Here is a 24561-nt window from a genome sequence, read left to right as displayed (position 1 = left end):
TTTGACCAACAGTTGGAATCAAGAAATACCGAAGAGGTAGATAAGCGGGCCAAAGTAGGAGCCAGGATCAGTATATAAAGGGAGATTCCCTGCAGTGCAGGAACAATTTTGAGTGTTTCAGGTTCTGAAAGTGTATCCTTTCGGCTTTCACGGGGACATACAGGCTCTGGAAAATGAATCACAAGATCTAAATCCAGGACAGACTAATTGAGAAATCAGAATTTTCATTTCATAATTCACAGGAAGAAATAAGACTGTCTTTCACATAGCAGGTATGCTATAAATATGTGTTGAATAAACAAGCACGTGTTAAAGGAACCAGAATCCTCCATTGGCCACTTAATGACGTGTCTCACTGTAAGGCCAGTAGCCAAGGCCAGGGCCACTATCACAGCAGCCCGGCCCATGCAGGTTCGCATTGGATTCAGACAGTCGGTAAAGAAACAATGGAGCCACAACCTGGTGGGCCATAGTCTTTAATCCTAGCTTGCACCCGGTGGGCAAGTAAAAACACACACTGGGCTCCAAAACCCACTCACATTCAGTGCTCACAAAGCTACTGACTTATCCGAGTTTCCTAGAATCAAAGGTTTCTAGCTCACCAGCCTTATTCTCCTCAGTTCCCCATCTCCTTCCTTATCCCAGATACAAACTCTACACAAACTGGCATCTCACTCAGCACTCTGCCATCTTGGCTGCTTTTCCTGGCCTACTCCACGTGGCCTCCTTCTGCTCTCTGCTCTGCTCTCTCCTCTAATGATAATCTCAGGAACCAAGAGCACAAGCTCCCGCTCCGTCCCCATTTTATAGTGTAGAAATCCAAACTCTTAATCCAATATACAAAATAGGGAAGTCTCTAATACAAAGTCACTTCTCTGAGACATGATTGGATTGTACCGCCCCACATCAAAAAGGGTGGGAAAGGCTTAATCCCAAAACCAAGCTCTAGGCTACAAGGATCCCCAACACACATTAATATCACCTGGGCAACGGCCTCACGTGGGCAGCGTCACCTTTAACAAAGTGAGCATAATATATTTTATCTGCCCAACACTCACCAACAGGGAAGTCTACTGAGGAAACCATGAGTATTAGGAGATATCTTGTAAACTTTATTAAGATAAGCAGTTTGATCCTAAGTTATCAAAGCTTGATACAGTTAACCTCCATATCAATAGGATATTTGCCAAGAGGACTTAAACACTTAGGTTTAGTGGTCAGAAAACCTCTCCTGGGCATCTACAGGCAGCTTATGTGAACAGGGAGCTCTGGGTCAGCAAAATGCTGTTTTCTTATGAAGTTAAATATCTTATTTTTCCAGTCAAGAGCTCTCAATTAAATCACTTTTACAAACAGTTCTTTTTATGTTGTAAAGTACCATCCCACCGGGTTTACGCAGAGACACCAAGTCCAAATGATTTTTTAAGGACTTTTATTAAAAGGAGGAGATTGATTAATATGCCGGCCGCATATGACTGACATGGGGCAAAGCTGACCCAAATCGTGTGGTCCAGCACACAGCCCTGCGGCAGGTTATGTATCTTGGATCACACACAGGTTGGTGGGAAGAGGAGGAGTAGGGGAAGATGACACAATTCATTAGCAAGCTTATAACATTCTTTTATAGAATTTATAAAAATATTTCTATATATTAAAACTTATAAGGTATCACAATAGCAAGAAATGTTGTTATTCATATTAAGACATTTCTAAATTTTTCAGTGTTTGTTTGCTATCCCTTTGTTTATACATTAACTATAGCCTTTGAGAGAGGGAGGAGAAACCTACATGGCCCAGGGGATAAGCGTTTGTGAATGGCCCACTAAAGAAGGAATGAAAGAGAAAGAAAAGGCTTTGCTTACTCTTTTCTCGCCCCTCCCCCAACCTAGCTAGGTGTTTTGTTTTTTTTTCTCACGGGGTGGGGGTAGGGAGGGTGATCCAAGTTTCCTTTCTACTTCTATTCAAAACTTAGCACAAAATTTCTTTATTTATAACACAATGTTATCGTCCATCCTGAGTTGGTGCAAATCACACACAAGTATAAAAATAATATTCACAAAATCTCTCTATATGCTTAGCCCAAATCATAACATGCCCTTTAAGCTTCCTAGTAAAAGGAGTTTCCTATACAGTGTGTCTCTGCAAGCCAGAAAACTCCCACTTCCCTTTCCTAAAATATTAATATGAATTTTTCCATTCTTTGGTACCTTACCACATTTACACTATAAACCAAAAGAAGAATTCTATTTTTTTTTTATCTACTCAGCTGTTTATATTTAATTCCTCCAGCCTATATTTTGTCACTCTTAAGATACCATGCATAGCATCTTGAAAATTATAAAAATATTCTCGCCATATGTTACAATATTATCAATTGGGTAGATATTTCCTGAAATGCTTCTTAATTCCAGTAATATGGCCCCAAGAATCCTCTTGATCACTTTGATGAGTCTGAATTATTTGTCAACTTCCATCAGCATCACATTTATAAATCAACTTTCAGGATGTAATTTCTCCTGGTTTACTTTCTATAAATTGCAACTTCAATTATCGAAGGAGCCATTTTTCAAACCACACTTCCCAGTTTCAGCAGGGCCTTGTACACCTGACTCCCCTCTTCAATATGGTGAAGCAACTATACTCTAACATTACTTTAATTCTGTTTTTCTTTAGGACCTCTGTTCCTTCCTTGTGACTCCCTTTTCTTTCAACCAGCGTCTAGTAATCGGATGTTAACCCCTTGATCAACCAGAGAGCCACACAGCATATTGTGACCCCAAAGTACCCTTTCTTTGCCACGAGCCAGCACTGCTAGTAATTCCAGGTCCTAAGTAGGAATGGCACGGAATTAAGAAAATAGGTTTAGAGAAAAAGGATGGGTTCAGGAGGTCTCTGTGCCACAAAAGAGATAGCTTGCAAATGGCACAGCTCCATTCCCCAACCTGCTTTATTTATAGGGCAAAGAGAGACCATTAGCAAATCAAAGAGAGTATTAATGCAAAGTCACATTTCCAAGGCATCCCAAGAATTCTCCCAAATGCAGAAATCCCCACCTTTATAACATCTTAACTTCCCAAGACAAAAGATAAAAAGAAACTTGCCTCCAGTCTTTCCAAGGGACATGGTGGGTAGGACAAGTATAAACAATCCAGCACCACAGCTAACATGGAGGTGTGGAGAAAAACAGCCTTTAGCAACTTCACAGAACAAGTGAGGTGGGGTTTGGGCAGACTGTCAGTTTACTGCCAGTTCCCCACACCTGTCTCCCCAAAATCTGAACTGCAAAGACTTTGTTGGCTTTCAGGCCCCAACATTTCCTCTTCCTTCTCCATGCCTTGACCTGATCCTTTCAATTCACCTATCTACTCAACCAAGGTGCATTCGGGATGCAAGTTCACAACCACTCAATGCAGCACCAGCTCTCTGTAATGCAACCCAGGTAGACAAGGTAAAGGCAATCACATATATCCGTAACACAGTTTAAAGTGGAAAGAATCATATGAAAAGCAAATCAAAAGGTAAAAGACCCATCATCTCCTAGTAGGCAAGATGACCTGTGTGGACCATCACCAGGGGTCAAAAATTCAAATAGCTGCCATCCTTCTAGGACAAATGCCAGCAGTGATAGTGGTGGGCTCTTCCAGAAAGCGCCAAAGGAATATCAAGAGTCGAAGAACACCATGAAGAAAATTTACCAACCATAATTACTACTACAATTTTCGCTTGCCCTAAATAGCCACCAATTTCCTCGTGCCCTAAATAGCCACCAATCTCCTTCTCTTTACTGTTAATGAAGCAAAGGAGCCCAAAAGTATTTCTAATTTGGAGGAGCCAAGGGAGTCTGCATGGGCCATTAGCAGCAGAGAGCTTCATTACTAGGGGAAGAAGTCTCTCTCTGAACTTCTCATGGCTTTATGTGTAAGAAATCAGGAGGCAACCAGTCCATTTTAAATGTTAACCCTTAACTCTGCCTCAGCAACAGTTCCGGTGTACAATCAAAAAGACAAAAGAACTGCATACAAGCCTTTCTTTTTTCTTTTCCTGTTCAACAGAGTACCTTAATTTTTGTTGTTTTATTTTAAAACCAAACCTGTTTTTAATTAAACAATATTTTTCTTTAGAAATACAGCACTACCACTTAATAAAGCTTCCAGCCGATGTACCAATTTACAAGACTAGTTTGCATAAACATTATGTAATTTAGTGCCCATATACTGTGTGGATCTGTTGAATGTATACTACCCACAAAGGATTTGTTAGGCAATCAACAATACCAACGAGAACAAATATTAACACCCTGGTTTGTGTTTACCATTAGCTGACTTTTCCTGAGGGTCCATATCTCTGTGTATTAAGACAAACACTGCATTGAGCTCTAAATGCTCTCAATTCAGAACAATTGTGAAATAAACACTCTCTAATTACACATCTCCTAAGCCAGACACATCATAATAACTAGCCTGAAATGGTGCTGCTAGCGTATTAGGGCTTTCTGCTGTTGCTCACGTCTCTCACTTCACAAACAGGACAAAATTAAAATTTGGAGCACAGCCAATATATTTTTGTGGCACTGTCTGGCTTGTGCGTCCTTTAAAAATACACTGCACTCTTTTTTTTTTTAATATTTTTATTTATTCATTCATTTTAGAGAGAAGAGAGAGAAGGGGGGAGGAGCAGGAAGCATCAATTCCCATATGTGCCTTGACCAGGCAGGTCCAGGGGTTTTTGAACTGGCGAACTCAGTGTTTCCAGGTCGATGCTTTATCCACTGCACCACCACAGATCAGGCCTCATAACAAGTCCTTGTCAGGAAACCACTATCCTACATGCAGACCAGCCACCATCTAGTAATATTGTATCTGTAGCAATATGCTTTTTAACTGTACCCGTACTGACTGAGATACACTTAAGTATTTCTCCTTCTGAATAAGAAATCTAAAAAGAAGAAAGAAGCCATAACATTTGGTCCTTCTCCTACACATTTAACAATACTTAAATTCACATTTAAAAATAAAAAAAAGGACTGGAAGTAGACAGGCAAAAGCAATATGATTTCATAATACATGTGCCTCTGGCAGACACACTCCTCTATGATTTTGCAAGTGTATGTTTCTATCATTTTTCAGAGTTGGCTAGAGAAATAATAGTTTATTGTAGAGAAGCCCAAGAATACACCTATTACCTCCGCAAACTAGTGCTACAGTTTTTGCAACACACCTAGAATAATACTTTTGCTTATTCTAGTCTAATCCATGAAGAGAAGCAACAAATGTCCAGCATCCTATCTAATATGATCCTTCATAGGCTACTGCATCTCTTCCCTCAATCTGTTGAATCTAGCATGAATGGCTTTCCTCAGAATATGAGAAGACCACCACTGAAGCTACACAACCAGGAGGATAGGCAACTACTTGTCAAGGATATTGAAAAACAATTTTATGCCTGACCAGGTGGTGGCGTAGTGGATAGGGCGTCAGACTGGGATGTGGAGGACCCAGGTTCGAGACCCCAAGGTTGCCAGCTTGAGTACAGGCTCATCTGGTTTGAGCAAAGCTCACCAGCTTGAACCCAAGGTCGCTGGCTCGAGCAAGGGATTACTCAGTCTGCTGTAGCACCCCAGTCAAGGCATATATGAGAAAGCAATCAATGAACAACTAAGGTGTCACTATGAAAAACTGATGATTAATGCTTTTCATCTTTCTCCATTCCTGTCTGTCTGTTCCTATCTATCCCTCTCTCTGACTCTCTCTCTGTCTCTGTAAAAAAAAAAAAAAAAGAGAGAGAGGAAAAAAAAACAATTTTATACATCAGGTAGGGAGTTAGACTAAGAAGCATGTCTATACACACACACACACACACACACACAATACATACACACACCTGGTGCTATGATAGAGCTGAGTGACACCAGCTCACAGCTCATTGTCAGCCCCTCTTTTCAATACCATGTTCAGTGATACAATTTGATGATGCTCCTCTGTTGGGGGATCCATTATGACTTTTAGCTCTTTTCTCTATTTTACTTCTGTGACTTTAGATGCCAACAGAGGATAATGCTTCTTCTTAGAATTTTTCTGTCTCACCTGGGCATTTATTTGTGTGGCTTTGTTTTTGAGGACTGGAAGGATAGCATTAGTGATGCTATACCTATTTATCCCTAGGAAGGAGAGTTAGGCGATTATTAAAGGAAAAGGTAGGCCAGAATTCCCATTTGAACTCTTCTTTACTTTTGCCTCACAGAGGCAGGGGGTTCCTCGTACTTTGAGCACTGACACATTAAGAGCAGTTACATAGCTAAAAACTGAACGCAAGCACTACAGGAGAGGATGTTAAGCAAGATCTAAAAATCAAGGTGATCAACAAGAACATTAACCTTTCCTTTTCCAGGAGAAGCAGGAAGAAACAGAACATATTAGATAACAAAGAATCAAAGGCTGTGTCCTGAATTCCTGAATGACTCCAGATCCTATGAATACCTGGGAGGTGTTGCTGGATCAGTACAACATCATGTAACCATTGGGAAATGTCTTTTTTTTTAAGAATTGGATTAAATTACATTTGAGCAAATGCCAGGCATTTGCTTCTCAGAAATATAATAATCTATAGCAATTTAATCAGTTAGCAGTATGTTTATATGTTGCTTTGTAAATTACAAATGTAAAATAGAGACTTCTTAAACACAACATGTATTGAGCACTTACTACATGCCAGGTAATAGCCCTGTAAGATAAATACTATTATGTCCATTTTATTGATGTGAGAATGGAAGAAAAAAGAGGTATAGTAACTTGTCCAAAAGAATACACCTAAGAACTTGGAAGGGGAAGCTATAGCTTGTACCTAAAAATGATTAGTTACTTCTCTTATTCTTCAGATTAAAAAAAATAATTTTAAACATATACATATGTCTGACTTTATTTTATAAACATCCTATAAAAACTCAGAAGGACTGGCCCTGACCATTTTCTCAGTGGTAGAGCATCAACCTGGTGTGTGGATGTCCTAGGTTCAATTCCTGGTCAGGGCACCCAGGAAAAGTGTCCATCTGCTTCTCCACCCCTCCCCCTCTCACTTCTCTCTTTCTCTCTCTCTCTCTCTCTTTTTCTCCCTCTTCCCCTCTTGCAGCCATGGCTATATTAGAGCAAGTTGGCCCCAGGCACTGAGGATGGTTTCATGGCCTCTGCCTCAGGTGCTAAAAAGAGCTTGATTGCTGAGCAACAGGGCAGCAGCCCCAGATGGGCAGAACATTGCCCCCTAGTGGGCTTGCCAGGTGGACCCTGGTGAGGGTGCATATGTGAGTCTGTCTCTCTGCCTCCTTTCCTCTAACTGAATTTAAAAAAAATTTCAGGACTAGTTGGCCAACCTTCAATATCTTTTACACTCTCCTAATTTCCCCCACACTTAGTCCAGTCAATAATTTAAAAACAGATCAAGGTTTGATTTACTGTCATCTGATATATCTGTAACAACTGAAGGAGCTATTGAGTACTTTACCACCACCACCACCAACAATAACAATAGAAATTCCTAGATGGTAATTTTGAGGCTTGACTTCTTGTTCTCCCCACCACAATTCTATATATCAATACTTCCAGATCAAGAAAACAATTGTAAATGTGGGTAAACTTCTGACTCAATGGGGCAGGGTAGGAGGGAGTAGGGAAAGAATCAGATGTTAAAATAAATCATCAGGTCAACTGATAGCCCCAGGAAAGCAAAAGCCCAGAAGACATTATGAAAAAAAAACATTCTTAAGTATTAGCTGTTCCTAGGAATTTTAGAATTGGAGATTAGGGACAGCATTTCAATCCTGGGTCTTTTGAAAAAAAGTTGAATGCCATGGCTCATCAAAAATATGTCCTAAGAGAGAAATGGGCAGTAAGAGCCCTACAGAAATATTTTGGGGAGTCCATAAGTTTTTTTACTTATCTGTATTTTTTCAATACTAATTGTATTGAGTCACTATGTTTCAACATAATATTAGTTACTATAATACAAACACACATATACAAAAATAAAGTATTCTCACCCTATGTACAATCTACAAATAGAGATGGACAATTTTTTAAAGCTGTTTAGGAGCTCTGAGTAAGTATTGTTTATTGCAAGTATATGAAGCCAGCACACAGCAGGCATACCAAAACCTAAGAGAAAACTCAGAGAAACATCGTAGAGAAAACATCCTTCATGGCGAGTTCATTGGAAATTGAACCTTATGGATTGAAAAGCACAAAGAAGATGAGTATGGCTGAGGCATAAAATGCAAGGAAGGAGGGCAGAGTGTTGAGAGATGATGCTAGACTTATAAACAAGGAACAGGTCAGAAAGGGCCTATGAGATACTAAGAATGTTGGGACATTCTTCTGGAGACACAGGGAAATCTTAAGAAGTTTCCATAAAGGGAATGAATGAACAGCAAGACCAGATCTGCTATAACAAAGTTCAAGGGTGGGAGCACAGCAAGGTGGCAAGCTGAGAGGCATGGTGAGAGATATGATGTGGGGGCCTGGACGGAGGAGAGGAGTTGGCAAGGAGACAAGTAGAAAGACTTAAGAGGAATATGGGTATGAGGTAAAGTGGACAGGACTTGTGGGTGATTTGTGTGTGAAATAAGGTAAGAAGATAGATCAAGCAGAACTCCATGTTTCTAGTTTAAACAATTGAAGCATTTCCTGAAACTCCCAGGGGAACACAGATCTATAGATAAAGACCATAAATTCAGTTTTGGAAAGTTGGGGTTTAGATGCCTATTAAATATTCTACTGAAAATATTGAAAGCATTGCTGCTCAATAAAAATATCATGCCAGCTATTAATGTAAGCCAATGACATGAACTTAAATTGTATGGTAGCCATATTAAAAGTAAAAAAAAAAAATGGTGAAATTTATTGTAATAATATATTTAACCCAAAGTAGCCAAAACATTATCATTTCAACATAATCAATGGAAACAAATTATTGAGATAATTTACATTTGTTTTTCATACTAAGTCTTGGAAATATAGTGTATAATTTACAATTTCATCACATTTCAATTTTAGATGAGCCGTTTTTTAAGTGCTCAGTAACCATATGTGGTTAGTGGCTACAGCAGTGGGTCTCAAAGTGTGCGCCAGGGTGCACTGGTGCACCCAATGGTATTCCAGAGAAATATGTGCCTGTTGGGGACCAAAAAACCAACAGATTTTCTGGAGTTTAGATTTTTGGGGAACAGAGGTGTGGGGAATTGGCTGTAAGCTGACAACCCTCCACCTCACTTGCCTGACTAGGTTGCAAAAGGCTGTTAAGCTGTGGTGCTGGATTGTTTACACTACCCCCCATGTTCCCCGGAAAGACTGGAGGCAAGTTTCTTCTATCCTTTGTTTGGTGTAAAGTTAAGATGATATGTATGGTGGGGGTTTTCTGCACTCAAAACAATTAAGAGTAAAAAGAGAGAAATTCTTCAATGTACTGATGAGGAAATGAAAGTTTGCCTTTCAAATATATGCCCAAACATTGAAGAAATCGTTAGGACACATCAGGCTCATGTTTCTCATAAACACAAGAATGAAAAAACTTAACACATTCACGCCGGGACCTGCCGAATTTACTAAATCTTACTAAGACTGTATCTATCTATCTATCTCTCTCTCTATCTCTCTCTCTCTCTCTCTCTCTCTCTATATATATATATATATATATATATAACATTTTTGTCATTTTTTAATTTTTAACCCCTTTTTTACAAATTCTAAAAAGCATAACTCAAAAAATGTACCATAGAAATGTTTTCTAATATCAGAATAAATTTAACTTTGTCATATTTATTTCGTTTAATTATAATAAAGGCACGCTTGGACTTAATTTTTTTTCTTTAATATTTGACTTAATTATTATAACATATTTTCAGAAATTTGTATATAGTGCGCCTACAATTATTTGTAGGGTTTTAAATGTGCCCCAACTTCAAAAAGTTTGAGAACCACTGGGCTACAGTATTGGACAGGGAAGATACTAAAAGTGGTTGAATAAATGGGTCTGGAGCTCTGTGTAGCTGTGTAGACTACAGGAAGAAAATCTGTGAATGTTAACCGAAGTGGAGAAATAGTCCAGGAAGAGTATGACTTGAGAGAGGAAAGTTGCTCACAGAACCCTAAGAGACACCAGCAGTTAAGGGGCAAGAAGAGCAGTTCACAAAGGAAATCTGGAAGGAGCACACAGAATTTTATTAGGAATATTATGCTTGTTCCATGTAATTGTCCTTATACCAAAGAAAACATTTATCTAAATTTGAGGATGAAGCAATCCAAGCACTATGTTAGGCATGTCATCATTATGGGGCCTCTAGAGAAAACAAGTCACTGATGTATTTTTCTGATGAGGTCCTGCCTTACACCGGTGGGGCTAACACCACAGGTCTTATCAGGAAGGATGGGCCTCCCAGATGAGACTGCTAGAACGGGAAGCCAGGGGTGAACTCTGTCTGGTACTCCTCCAGAAAGCCTGTGTTCACAGCTGGCGAGTGACAGGACCAGATCAGCAGCTCTCGCACAGATCAAGAATGATGTCCCTTTAACAAAACATAAAACTAGACTCTGCCTTGGAGAGGCTGGAGATTTTTATTCTTCAACTAAATATTAAATATTATTACCAGCTTCAAATATTTACATGCCTCTGTCAACCCACCTGCTAGGGTGGAGTCAGAGGAAGCTATAGAACAGGAAGTGGCACAAAGGTGGGTACACATCAGACTTCAATAAGATAGTGAGGGCCAGGGACAGAAGGTTGTCAGTGTCAAACAAAGAACTCAGAGTAAAACTGAACCATAGAGGGGCCTTCCAAGGAAGAAATTCCACTCCAACCACTTGGTTGTGAGCCTTGCTTATGCAGCAATGCTAGGCCACACACCCAGCCCTTTGGGACCTCTTGCTGAGACAGCAGGGTACTTGTGCCATATCAGGTCTCCATCAACATGCAACCCTCCGAGATCATGACTGTGAGAGCTTTGTAAATCAACTCTTAGGGTGCTCGCTCCAGGGCAAATAGCACAACAAATTAATCCTTTCTCCTTGAAATGCAGCAAAGTTTGTATCTATGCTGAATTCAAATTGCTCATTAGTTCTGACATATTCCTAATGAGGTTATAATGCTCTGGGACAGAGATCAAGTCACTGAGCACAAACAGCTAGGGATAGGATCATAGAAGATAAAGTTAGAAAGACCTTGGAGCAGTGCTTCTCAAACTTGAATATAAATGACCTGGGGGTTCTGATTCAGGATGTCTGGGGTGGAGTCTTCAAGTCCCCCTTTCTAACAAAACCCCAGGTGATGTTGTTGCTCTTTGACTAGCAATTCCCTAGAGGCTATCTAATCGAATCCTTTTACCCTAGAGGTGAGAATTCTAGGGCCAACAGACATATAATTGGGAGCATACTGAGACTTCCCTGGGGCTAATTTGGGATAGCTGTGTTTGTCCATAGACCTGTGGGTCAACCTGAAATTTTTTTAATAGAAGCACAGAGTAGAAGAACCAACCATCCTGGTTTTCTCCAAACCGAAGGGGTTTTTGAAACATGATATTTTCTCTTTTAAGAGCAGCAAACTTCCAGACAAGCCTAGACAAGGTTTATACCCTAGAAGGAGCCTTTTGAATCTTCTTAGAATCTTCTTTCAGGATTATTACTGTCTTGACCTTGTCAGTCCCTAAGTGCTGGGATCATGACCTGCTGCTAAGGTAAGCACTTAAGTATCCTGTCCTAAAGATCTTCCAAGAACAGACACTCAAACAAGATTATTTCTGTTAGAGCCTTCTAACACTGTCACTAAGAGCTTAAGAGACAGTGGGTCTCCCAATAGGTCTCAAAATTAGGCATAAAAGAAGTATAAAGAACACAGAGAAATAAATATCATATAAGCACATAATGTTCTTTTTAACTACAGAAACTTATTTTAATGTTCTTTATTTTAAAAATGCATATAAGAAATAAATCACTAACTTTTATAAATCTGAAAAAACTCATTAAAAACACCTTTGGTAAAAAATCATCAAAATAACCATAAAAATCAGGATGCATCTGTGAGAATTAAAAAGAATGCATGCTCTTCACAATCAAAATGATTAAAAATGAAAATATATCTTTCCACATTGCTATTTTACTCACTGAAATTGAGCCTATTAACATTAGATAGAATAATAAACAATCTGGACAGCAAAAGTGAAAAAATATTTTCAGACTATCTGATGTTAGCAGTGTATTACTAAGGCTTTTAAAACAGAATGTCAAGATACTGATTCCATATGCATTCAAAATGCACACACAGTGCAACCCCTACCACATTAACTCCCTCACTGGAGTTTACGGGTTTATTTATTTATTTATCTTGAGTGAGAAGCAGAGAGGCAGAGAGACAGACTCACGCTCCCTGACCGGGATCCACCCGGTAAGCCCCTTACCGGGCAATGCTCTGCTCACCTGGAGCCATTGCTCCTTGCTGACAACTGAGCTATTTTAGTGCCTGAGGTGAGGCCATGGAGCCATTCTCAGCACCCAGGGCCAGCTTGCTTCAACTGAGCCATGGCTGTGGGAGTGTAAGAATTAAATATAAAGAGAGAGAAGGAAGAGAGAGGAGAGATGGAGATAGCAGATGATTACTTCTCCTGTGTGCCCGGACTGAGAATCAAACCCAGGACATCCACATGCCAGGCTGACAGACACCCTATGGCTGAACCAACTGGCCAGGGCTGTTTACTGGTTTAGAAAAATGCCAACATTCTCTAGCTGAATAACTTGCCTTTGTAGTCATGCAGTTAAGACATTTAAAAGAAAGGAAGGAAAGAAGTGTGACTAAATGTACACAATGCATTTGAAAGAGATAAAAGAACCCCAGACACTCAGCAGTTATTACCTGGAAATTTAAGAGGCAGAAGCAATCCTATTATGCATTATAAACAGCCCAACTGCTAAATTAATGGTAGTCTGACTAGCATAACCAAGGAGTCCTTGTTCCAATAGTTATAGGAACTGTATTGTACAAATCCAATAGTTTATGAAATTAACAAGAAAAATGAACTGGAGTGGAGCAACTTTGCAAGTAATAGCAAGGCATCAACAATTGCTTCCCTGGAGCATATTGAACACTTTAAAAGAGCGTAGGGAGAGTAAATGTATATAAATAAGAGTGGACATTATTGAAATGTTTAGTAATACTTTCCACTTAAATACATTTCAAATTCTCTGTTGGTTGCAAGTCTTTTCAAGAGGAAGCTAGTAAGTAGCTCAAGGGTCAATAAGACACGCTGGACTGTGAGTTCCAGTCCAGTGATACTGAAAGTTAGCTGCCATTTGAATCAGCCTAAAACTACCATAAACTTATAATTTGACAGCTATAAAATTTATTCCCACATCACTTGGGTAGAACTAAATACTTCAAAGAGACTCTAGGAAATAATTTCCCTTTTATAAACTGCATCATCGCTTCTTGGCCTTTTGGCTAAGAGGAAGTGCATGAATTTCAACAGCCTGAGTGATAGATGCATGTTCTTTAGCAAACTGAAAAGTAAAGTTAATTTACTTACAATCCAATAGACATACGATGAAAAAGAACGTGTTCCCCACAGACACTGCCAGGGACCATCTGACTGAATCCAGCATTGACCAAACAAGAAGCAGAGAGGGTTTCCATAGAAGCAAGAATGTGACTTCCATTTTTCCCAGACAGAGACCCATCCAAGTCTTCCAAAATTGCTGCATGAGGAAATGGAAATGCTACTACGTTTGGAGAGTTTATAAACTTCAACTGGTTGGTCTTCACAGTAAATCCACCTATAAAATAAAAGATAGAGTGTTACACATGGCACAGAAGACTGTGATAACAAATAGCAGCTGAATTCACTGGGATGTTTTCAATACTTTAAATTGCATATTTATACAGTTTTGCAACTCACTACTCATTTACTTAAGAATAAAGTCATGAGTGCTAACTGTATGCTAGACTCTGTGGTCCACACAAGAGACACAGTGGGAAATAAGAGTGGTACTGGTACTGCCTGCATGCAGCCTGTGTTGTAGGGCCGTGACCCTCAGCCAGGGTCATTTTGTTGTCCACGGGACATCTGCCCCTATTTGGAATCATTTGGGTCTGTCACAACTGGGTAGATGGCAATGCTATTGATATCTGGTGGGTAGAGGTAGGGTTACTGATAAACATCCTCAATGCATAAGACAGTTCCCACAGCAAAATACTATTCAGCTCCAAGTACTGATAGTACCAAGGGTGAGAAACTGATCTAGTGGGAAACAGAGACACAGAACACTAGCTTACTAATTCCTAAATACTAAAGGTGTCTTGGTTTAGTCTTTCAATCTGTCTGCTTCAGTTCTTCTGCTTCTTAGGTTTATACTTGAAATATTTACCCTCAAAAGTAGCAGTCAACCATGTAGACAGATAGTAACAATAACATACTTTTCAAGTATTAGCTCTAGGACTATGCTTCTTAGCAGCCTATCCCTCGTACCACCTTCATGGGTTTCATCAGAATTGCTTCTGGTCCAGTTGCCCAGGAAGAAATGATGGCAGTGATCTTTTCATTCACACACTCCATCATTAAAAATTTTAAACTGCATACACATCTCTCAGTACATGTGCAATGATACTTCTGTATTAAATACATTATAAAATACACAAAAAGGGAAATTAAAAAAGAATAAGATACAAATAAATAGAAGTCGTGATGTTTTCCTTCTGCATCCCAGTAGAATCTGTGCAGCAATTTAAGTCATGCATTCAAGACTTCCTGACTAACCTCTTGCAACCTTTGAAGTTCATCTAATACCACAACCACCGGAAACTCTACAACTCAGTCCTATTGGGATTTTACTTTTTTCATATGCTGTTCTTAATATTTAGAAACTTGTCCTATGTATTCTTCCTTGCAAATTTCCATTAACCTTTCAAAACCCTGCTTAAGAGTCACCTCTTCGAACTCTCAATCTTGTTCAGTTTTCCAAGACTGCACTCATCAGACTCCTGTACAATGATTGGATTAAATATTTGCTTTTGCACCTAGATCAAGAGCCCCCAGAAGACAAGAACTATGTGTTGTTGTTGTTGTTTTATCTTTGTACACCCTACTTTCTTAAACAGAACCTGGAATAGACAGTTTTAGAACAAATAAACAATAAGACTTGGCCAAGATAACCAGTGAGAAGGAACTGGAGCTAATAAGGATTAGAGTGCTTTCGTTTCAGCGTCTTCTGAATGATATGAAACAAGGATGCTATGGAAGAACAGAAGAGCTATGATTTGACGTGAACGTCTTAGGTTATTTTTTATTCCTATTATTGTTTCTATAGTTTTAAACTAAGATGCCACCCAAATAAAAACAGTCTTTGGCTCTGCCTCTACAGGAAAAAAAAAAAAAGTGAAGTGGAGACTTGCTGATTATTCATTTAATTAAAAAAACAAACAATTATCTAAATTGGTGATTCAAACCACAAGAGCATATTTACTTGAATTACTTGGTCTGGCTGTTTACAATGATCAAATCAACAAGATTGCTCTCTACTTCTTTTCACCTTAACCCATGGGTCCTCCACGGTACTTCTCACCACCTCAGACATGTGGTTAACAAGTTAACAAAAATTCCTAGGGTTCACTATGTGCATACAACAATCCTTGGGCTGTTGAAAACATAAGTTATGAAATTCTGGCTCTTTTGGTAAAGATTGCATGCATATGTGTTAGTTTGTATTCATGTGTCTATCAATTCAACTTCATTCATTAATCTAATCAATGAACCTATTAGGCGCCAGGCTACTAGGTAGCTCAGGGTCCTACAGAGACATGGCATCATAACAATAGTGTGATAGATGCCACTACAGGAAAAGAATGAGGAGTTATAGGAGTCACATTGTGAACAATAGGCCTCTTCTGGGATTTCTATTAGGCAATTTGAGCAGCAGGTTCTACGAATTCAATTTTATAACCAAAAGAAATAATGCATCACAAAGGCTTTGTCACTATTTATCATATTTACTTGAGTGTTGTCTTTATTTACTGTCTGTCTTATCTATTCAATCAACTTACCCTGTCCTCGGGAACAGCCCGAACAGGTTCTGATGGACACGCAGCCGGGGAGATCAAAATTAACAAAACTTGTGTTAGATACTGTCAGTTCCCATCTTTTGGGAGTTTTGAGACCAGCTGACATACACAGGCTTCCCTGTGAGTTAGAAGGGGGTAAAAGGTAAGAAAAATAAGAAAACTGGCCACATGAAGTACAATCTATAATGCACAAATAAAAACAACTAAGATAATAAAAATATAAGCTACAGACTGGGAGAAAATATTTAAAAATCACATATGAGACAATGGATCATGATAAGATACACTACACATACATTAGAATGATAAATAAAAAAATTGTGATGATACCAAACACTGATGAGGAGAAGGGATGGCTGAAATGCTCATATACTAATAGTGACAATGCAAGGTGTCACAGCCACTGCGGAAAATAGTTTGGCAGTTTCTTACAAAGTTACACATACCCTTATCATATGATGTAGCAATTCAACTCCTAGGTGTTTACCTTAGAGAAATGTAAATTTATGCTCAAACACCTTACACAAATGGTTACAACAATTTCATGGGTAATCATCAAATCTGGAAACAATTCAAATGACATTCAGAACTGAGTAAAGAAATTGTGGTATATCCTTATAATAGAATGCTAGCTAAAAATCATAAGGAATAAAATATTGTTTCTTGAAAAAAGTTTGATAAATCTCTAAGGCATTTGGGAGGTAAAGAAGCCAGTGTCACAAGGTTACATACACACTATCTGATTCCATTTATAAGATAGTAGAAAAGACAGAGAACAGATGAGTAACTCCCAGGGAATAATGTGAGGGGAAGATGTGGCCTCAAGGATGGAGCTCGAGGGAGTTTTGGGGGTTGATGCTGAGGAGCCACTAAGCCATTTCACCCACAGGTGTTGTAAAGTACCAAAGGCTACAGAATTAATATTAATATTTTAAGAGGCTTGGAGAACATTTTATTAATTTGGGTTAAGGTGTGCAGAGAAATTGTGAGAATAGTCTCTGTACTGTGTGATTGGCATAGTCAGAATGGCCCTTGGCATTGTGTTGTAAATGCAAAGGGGTGGGGGGGAAACATGGATTCCCTGACATTCCACCATGCCTGTGGAGAAAAGGGTGAATGGCTAGCCAGGTACAGGGAGAGAAAAGCCAAAATAAACCTTTTCTTATAGCAATGAGCCATTTGCGGGCATTTGTCCCCACCAAAACTACCTCTCCTATGTAAATGCGTGTGGTTAACACGTGTGACTCTGGTTTTCCCCAAAAGGATGTATGGCTTGCAAACTGAACGTGGTCCTATCATGTTAAAGGACATATGACTATAACCAATAGTGGTAAGGGGCTCCTAATTGCAATTTTTGCTTCTGTACTTCCCACTTACAAAACTATAAAAACTAAGTAGAACAAAGGGCCAGCGCGCTCTTTTTCCTTCAGAATTCTGTCGAAGTAGCCGCCACTTGGCCAAGCTAGACAATAAAGCTTTGATGTGTAACCGACGGACCTTGTTCCTGTCTTCCATGTTTTGGGTCCCTCCGAATTTGGCTTAACAATGCAACTATTCTGTATCTAGATTGTGGTGGTGTCAACTACACAAGTCTATACATATGTTAAAAATCAGATGCTATACAACAAAAAGTCAGTTTTATTGCCTGTTCATATAAAAAAATAAAAAATCTGAAAAAAAAAATATACAAAAACAAAATTGCTTCCAGGATTTACCACAAAATCTCTTCAACAAACTCCACCTAATCAAGTCATTAGTATATCACGGTTCAACTGTTAAAAATAATTGTACATTTGAGGATCACCGGAAATTTTCAAGGGCCTCCAACAGGAAAGAGTGATAAAGAGAAACCAACAGAGTAAACCCAGTGGAGACAAAGCCAGTGTAGAAATCAGAAAAAAACTTAAACATGATCATAAATAACCTCGGAGAAATAAGTATATTATATTCATGAAACAAAAAGAAGTATAAAAAGAAGGATTTTTCAGAAAGGAAAAGAAAACAAAACAGGAGAGCAGAAATGACATACTCAATAAGAAAGACGGACAAAATATCCTAGAAAGAATAAAAATACAGCTGGGAAATCAGAGAGAAAATGAAGAAGATTAGAAAAACAATTTAGGAAGTCCAATATCCAAATAATAATAGTTTTGAAAAAAAATAGAAAATAAAGAGAAGAGAATTAAAAAATTCTCAAAAAATAAAGGCTGAAAGGCCTCACCCAGTGCCTAATACAGTGGTTAGAACAAAAGTCCCACAAGGTACATCATATTGGAGTTGGAAAATACCAGGGACAAGGACAAGATCCTAAAAACTTTCAAAAAGGAAACTAAAAGGTTATACTGTACATAAGAGACCTAGAATTAGAGAACCTTAAAAGCACTCAACCTCATGACTAGAAGCTAGAGGACAATGGAGCATCGCCTTCCAAATACCAAGGCAAATTGAACTTATCCTGGTATTCTATAACCAACAACCTACTACTAAGGGGTTCTCCATGTGTAGCTCAAAACCTTTACCTCCTACAGAGCGCTCATTCTGTTAAGAAAGTGTCTATAGGCTATACTGTAATATATTAAATCAGAAAGGAGGAAGTCAGGAGCAAGAGTTTCAGTAACGGGGAGACATGAAGGAAATCCCCAGGATACTGGTCAAGAGAATTACCAGGACATAGCTGAAACTCTTCACTCACACGCTAGTGCAAGTATAAACACCTGGGACAACTTTTTGGCATTATCCACTGAAGCTGAAAAAATATCCTCTGACCCGGCAATTTGACAACTTTGTGTCTAGTCAACAGAAATGCATGTGCAAACAGAGACATACAGAAGAATGTTCAAAACATCATCATTTGTAATAGCCCTAAACTACAAATAATCAAATGTCTACCAACAGCAGCCTAGCTTTAAAAAATTGTGGTACAGTCATAAGGTAGAATATTGCATAACAACTGGAAGAATAAATTCTTGTAACATAAAAAGACATAAATGAATCTCACAGACATAATGTTGTGCCAAAGAAGCCAGGCACAAAAGGGTTACACACTCTGTGATTCCATAGAAGTCTGAATAAGGGTTGCCTTCAGCCTGAGGCCGGGGGCTGGGTTGAGGGAGAAGAGGCCCGAGGGGCTACAGAGGAAGGTGCAATGTTCTCTTCCTTGACTGGGCGCTATGGACATGGCTGTGCTTTTTAAAAATCCATTGAGCTCTCTCCACTTGTGATTTGTTCACTTTTCTCCATAAATATATTTCCGGAAAAATTTATTTTAAAAAGTGAAACAAATACTGGACAAAAATAGCATTCAAGATAGAAAGGTGAAGAAAGAAGTTCAAAGACACCCTTGCATTGCTCAGGTGAAGTTGAATAGTGCTGATGTCATTCAGACTTTAAGACAAGCAGGCCTGTTAAAAAATTTAAATCCAATAATGAAAATAATTATACAGAACGAATAACTTGAAAATGAGTAAATATAAGAAAAAAAGGTTCTACTCAGTGCAAGAAAAATCAGGTGTGGAAAGTAGAAAAAAAGAAACAAAGAAAACTGGGAACTGAAAGCACAGAATGAGACGGCAGAAATCAACGCAAATATATGGAGACAGCGGCATGCAAATGGTAATTGAAACCACCAGAGAAAATGAGATTTCTCCCAGGGAGAGCAAGTACATTGAGAAGGGAAGAGGCCCTCCAACAGAATTTAGAGAAACAAAAAATGAAAGGTCTAAATTGAGGAAGACAAATCTACCAGTGAAAAATGGGAAAAATCCCTAGAGAAATAGAAAGAAAAATGAACTAACCCCATCAGCATCTGTCTGAATAAGCTGTTTTTAAAAGTAGTATCACTTGCTCAAATTAATTACAATGACAACAAAAAGGCGAGCATCCTACAGATACTTCCAAAGCAAGGTGAACATATTTTAGGGGATGTTAGTTAGATGAATGCTAGGACAACCAGATTAACTAAACTATACATCCAAGCTAGGATATACAGTACAGTGATGGTAGGATACACCTCTTTGTCTGAAAGCCATTCTCACTGGAAATTATTCTACCCATCTCAGTAGAAAGGTAATGTTAGGTGTGAGAGTACCAACATATACACAGATATGCTTAATTAGAGGGGAAAATCCTTTCAATACTAACAAGGTCTTCCAGAAACTCGTGTTTGCTTTGGAATATGATGCACTGCTAATTGTGTACCACCACTTACAGGTGGATGGAAAGTCTAAGAATGGTAAGCCAAATTCTCTGATAGTTTTAATTCCTAAAGAAAAGATAGAGGCGAAAATCAGGTCCAAAACCACAAAAATCAGATATCTTTTTTTTTTTTTAAAGCAACTGAGAGTTTCTTATGTAATTAAAAGGTTCCCAAATAAATCTAAGCAATACTGTGTTACATAAAGATTCAGATATGAGTTTTCTTGTTTGTTCTTAACCCTAGGATTCTGCAGAGCCTTTAACATGTTAATATGTGATATGAATTTCAGAGGAAAAGAGGTATGATAAACAGCCTTTCCTAAATGTAATTCAGGATCTTCCAATTCCTAGACCCTTTCTTAGGTCTGGCCTTCTGTGGAAAACCTTCATGTGTAACTGAAAGGGTATTTGACCAGGAGTAGGAGGAAATTCAGGCAGTCCCAGCTTCATTCTACTAGGCATGGATCTCGGGCTATCATTTGACTTCTTAAAGCCTCCATTTCATCACCTGTAAATTCAAAAGTTCTAACTAGATGAACTCTGAGGTAATGTTTAGCCCTAAAATGACATGGTCTCGTTATCTGGATGCCTAACCAGATTCAAGATCTCTCCTAAAACAAACTGTTTGACATTTTTCACCCAGGGATTTTTGTCCTGCATTTACTTGGTAAGAGGCTAAGAGGCCCTCAGCTGCATAGCATTCCTGGAAATCACATCCCACGGGGTGTGATTACTTTTCATCATCTTATGATAATCACCCTTTTGTCAAAATTTATATTTTAATTGATGTCACTCTCCCATTAATTATGAAGTTCAATTAGCATCAAGTAAGAGGTTGTGACATTAATTTACCAAGACAGTTACTCAGTTTGATGGGTATTTTGTTTTCAGCATCCCCTCAAAGGTTATTTTGGAAAAACTTAAGGGCCCTTGGTTTACAGTATCGCAGAATCTGACTCTGGGCTCCATCCTCTCTTGGAAAATGACATGGTCAGAAAAGAAGAGCCATCTGTCATGGTGGCAGTCCTTTCAGAGAAAGGGAAGACTGGGGGGTATTTCCCTCCTGAAAAGGATGGTTCAAAAAAAGATTCAGCTAAGTTTGAGAGTTGAATGTAGGAATATGTAGCTTAGTAAGCAAAGGATTTTTTATTCATCTTAATATTTATATCTAAAGCTATGAAATAACCTCCAATAGAAATATAAATGTCCATAATTATCATTTAAATTTCAATAGGCCAAAGCACTCAGGAACAAACTACAGAGAATGCTCGTTCCTTGGTCCTCAGCAATACCACAGTTCTTTCCCGTCTGTGATTACTACAACAATATTTTAGTAGCATATATGTACCTCTTTCAGAAACAAGAACTGAGGGACCCTTTCTAGGTCTGAAGCCTACTGAGACCAAGGGCACCCATGGGCATCCCTGGAGGAGAAGAGGTACTTCTCCTCTGGGAGGTCCTCTTCGCCTCATCTGCATTCTGGTCACCTGGCCTTGTGCTCCAGAGAAGTTATCTATATAGTCTGCTGTTCATCGTGTAGAAACCCACTGTTAAAAAGAACAACAGGCCAAAATGGAGTCACTTTTGCTTAGCCAAGTCACCAAACCAAAACTCTGTAACTAACTTGAGTGCAGTTTCATTCTCTCCCAGGAAGGGATCATTACACCAATCAGTCTGGAATTTTCTGATTAACCCTAGGAAGGGAAAACCTGCATGCTAAGTCCCCTGTCTTTTGTTCCCTATCCCCCCTTCCAAAGGTGATCTGGTCTAAAAATAATCCTTTCTTTTGCTAAGAACTCTCCTGCCACATCCTTTTGCCTATAAAAGCCTTCTGCTTGTACAACCCCTCAGGCAGAGGCAGATTTAACGTAGGGCACACCAGAAGCCCTGGGCCCAGACTTCTGAAGGGCCCCGCAAAACTCAACTTCACACTTTTTTCTAATGACACCAATTTTAAGGGGCCCAATATTTTCTTTTGTGCCCGGAGCCTCAACCGACCTTAATCCACCTCTGCCTCAGGGCTTTGGATGGGAAGCTTCCCAATTCACAAATCACTTAATAAAGCCAATAAGATCTTCAAATTTACTTGGCTTAATTTTGTTCTTTAACAGCACACTTAATGGAATTACATTAAAAAATCATAGTATAGCAAACAATGTATATTTATATTACCTTTCTTGGGGGGGCACCTTACACAAAGACCCTATGCCAGGGGTCCCCAAACTATGGCCCACGGGCCACATGTGGCCCCCTGAGGCCATTTATCCGGCCCCCACCGCACTTCTGGAAGGGTACCTCTTTCATTGGTGGTCAGTGAGAGGAGCATAGTTCCCATTGAAATATTGGTCAGTTTGTTGATTTAAATTTACTTGTTCTTTATTTTAAATATTGTATTTGTTCTGTTTTGTTTTTTTACTTTAAAATAAGATATGTGCAGTGTGCATAGGAATTTGTTCATAGTTTTTTTTTATAGTCCGGGGACAGTGAACTGGCCCCCTGTGTAAAAAGTTTGGGGACCCCTGCCCTATGCACAAAATATTGATGTTGAAACTTGGCATACCACAGTGCAGAGAGACAATATGGAATCATGCTTCTCTATAATTACTGTGAGGTTAGAGTAAACTAACCTAAAATTATTAGGTGTATTAATGAATTGGTATGGATAATAATGCTAAATTGTAACAAAATAAGAATTCTGAAAAAAAAAAAAGAATTCTGCAAGCTACTCATGATTTTTATGATTTCTATTGACATATAACACTGAGTTATAGGGTATACTTGAATTTTATTATAAATATCACCACTCTTACAAGTAAAAATCTCCTCTAACTTTTACCAATTAAATGCAACATTCAGTGAAGAATGCTATTAAAATTACTTATTTTGGATCACTAGGGAGCCTAGCACACATGATTCTGTTCTGATGGGCAGCCTAAAACCACCACACGAAGGTACTTACCTTATGGCCAAAATGACCAAGTAATAAGCTGTCAGTAACTAAAGTATTTGCATCACTTTCCAAGATGTCAATTCCAAAATCTCTGCATAAATAAACTTGGAAGTTTTTCAGGTGAAGATTACTAGTTCTAAAAATCTATATATAAAAAGAAAACACAGCATATGTTATGGAACAGGTCTGAGGCTTGGCTTCTCTTACAGGCTTCCTGTAACTTCTTCAATTATTGATTAAGTATAAATAAACATGCTATACCATATGTAAGCAGCTTTTGTCCATCAACATCTGTACAAACATCCCCAAAATGTCATGAGATCAGCACTAACTAGTCCCCCTTAGTAACATCTCCTCTGTACTTTGTATTTCTCCTCATAATAATTGATACATTAAAAAGGTAAATGTGAATTCTTCACACATCTAAAATAAACTTGCTATTTTCAAATCGCAAAAAATTAATGGAGAAGAACATAGCATTCAAGAACTCCATACTGCCCTGGCCAGTTGGCTCAATGGTAGAGCATTGGCCCAGCAAGCAGATATCCTGGGTTCAATTCCCAGTCAGGGCACCCAGGAGAAGCCCCCATCTGCTTCTCCACCCTCCCCCTCTCTCTTCTCTCTCTCACTCTTTCTCTCTCTCTCTTCCTCTCCTGTAGTCATGGCTCCATTGGAGCAAGTTGGCCCTGGGCACTGAGGATGGCTCCATGGCCTCTGCCTCAGATGCTAAGAAGAGCTCGGTTGCTGAGCAATGGAGCAACACCCCAGATGGGAAGAGCATCACCCCCTAGTAGGCTTGTGGGATGACTCCTGGTTGGGACACCTACCTCCCCTCCTTTCACTGAATATAAAAAAGAAAGAAAGAAAGAAAAAGAACTCCAGTACTTACTATTTTCCTCAGTGTAGTACATATTAACTAATATTGTCAGAAAATTGCAAATGTAAAATAAGTAATTGATCATGACTACAGTCTCAAAATACATTATGTGAACACATATCTGTGACAGCAGGCCCAAACAGGAATCAAGCATTAACAAAATTAGCTTAATAGAGTTTAGAGAATCGCACTGGTTTGGGGACAAACCCTTCCTTTTTACCTAGCACTGGTATTAACTAGCTAGGTGATCTTGGAAAAAACATCTAATTTCTCCTTCACCCTCAGTACAACCATTTCTAAAACTAGGGTGGAGCTCAGGACTAACAATTAACCTAACACAGCCATTCCTTATTCATGGTTGTCTTCATATTTTAAAGTGGAAGTCTGCTAATAATTAAGGCCAATAATTAAGGTAGCCTTGATTTACCCCAGTATCATGTTTCCACCTGTCAATCAG

At 38.9% G+C, this 24561-nt stretch overlaps 1 protein-coding gene across 7 annotated transcripts in view; it reads right to left on the bottom strand.

Moving 5' to 3' along the window:
* PKHD1 (PKHD1 ciliary IPT domain containing fibrocystin/polyductin) overlaps window positions 1-24561 on the bottom strand; it is a 482558-nt gene that overhangs the window by 234072 nt on the left and 223925 nt on the right. For 6 of the 7 annotated variants that reach the window (XR_010748128.1, XM_066359212.1, XM_066359215.1 and 3 more), the window contains 3 exons: window positions 23237-23371; window positions 16066-16201; window positions 13556-13802 (listed from right to left, as the gene is read on the bottom strand). Coding sequence is in view for 6 of the 7 variants with exons in the window: in XM_066359212.1 (XP_066215309.1) it covers window positions 13556-13802; window positions 16066-16201; window positions 23237-23371 (518 nt within the window). In the remaining variant the exon portion in view is untranslated. The remainder of the gene's footprint in view (window positions 1-13555; window positions 13803-16065; window positions 16202-23236; window positions 23372-24561) is intronic. The other variant, XM_066359217.1, reaches the window with a different exon arrangement.

The sequence above is a fragment of the Saccopteryx leptura genome, chromosome 1 (assembly GCF_036850995.1).
Source record: "Saccopteryx leptura isolate mSacLep1 chromosome 1, mSacLep1_pri_phased_curated, whole genome shotgun sequence".
Classification (NCBI taxonomy): domain Eukaryota; kingdom Metazoa; phylum Chordata; class Mammalia; order Chiroptera; family Emballonuridae; genus Saccopteryx; species Saccopteryx leptura.
The sequence above is the reverse complement of the archived record's forward strand: the minus strand, read 5'-3'. Positions and strand labels throughout refer to the sequence as shown.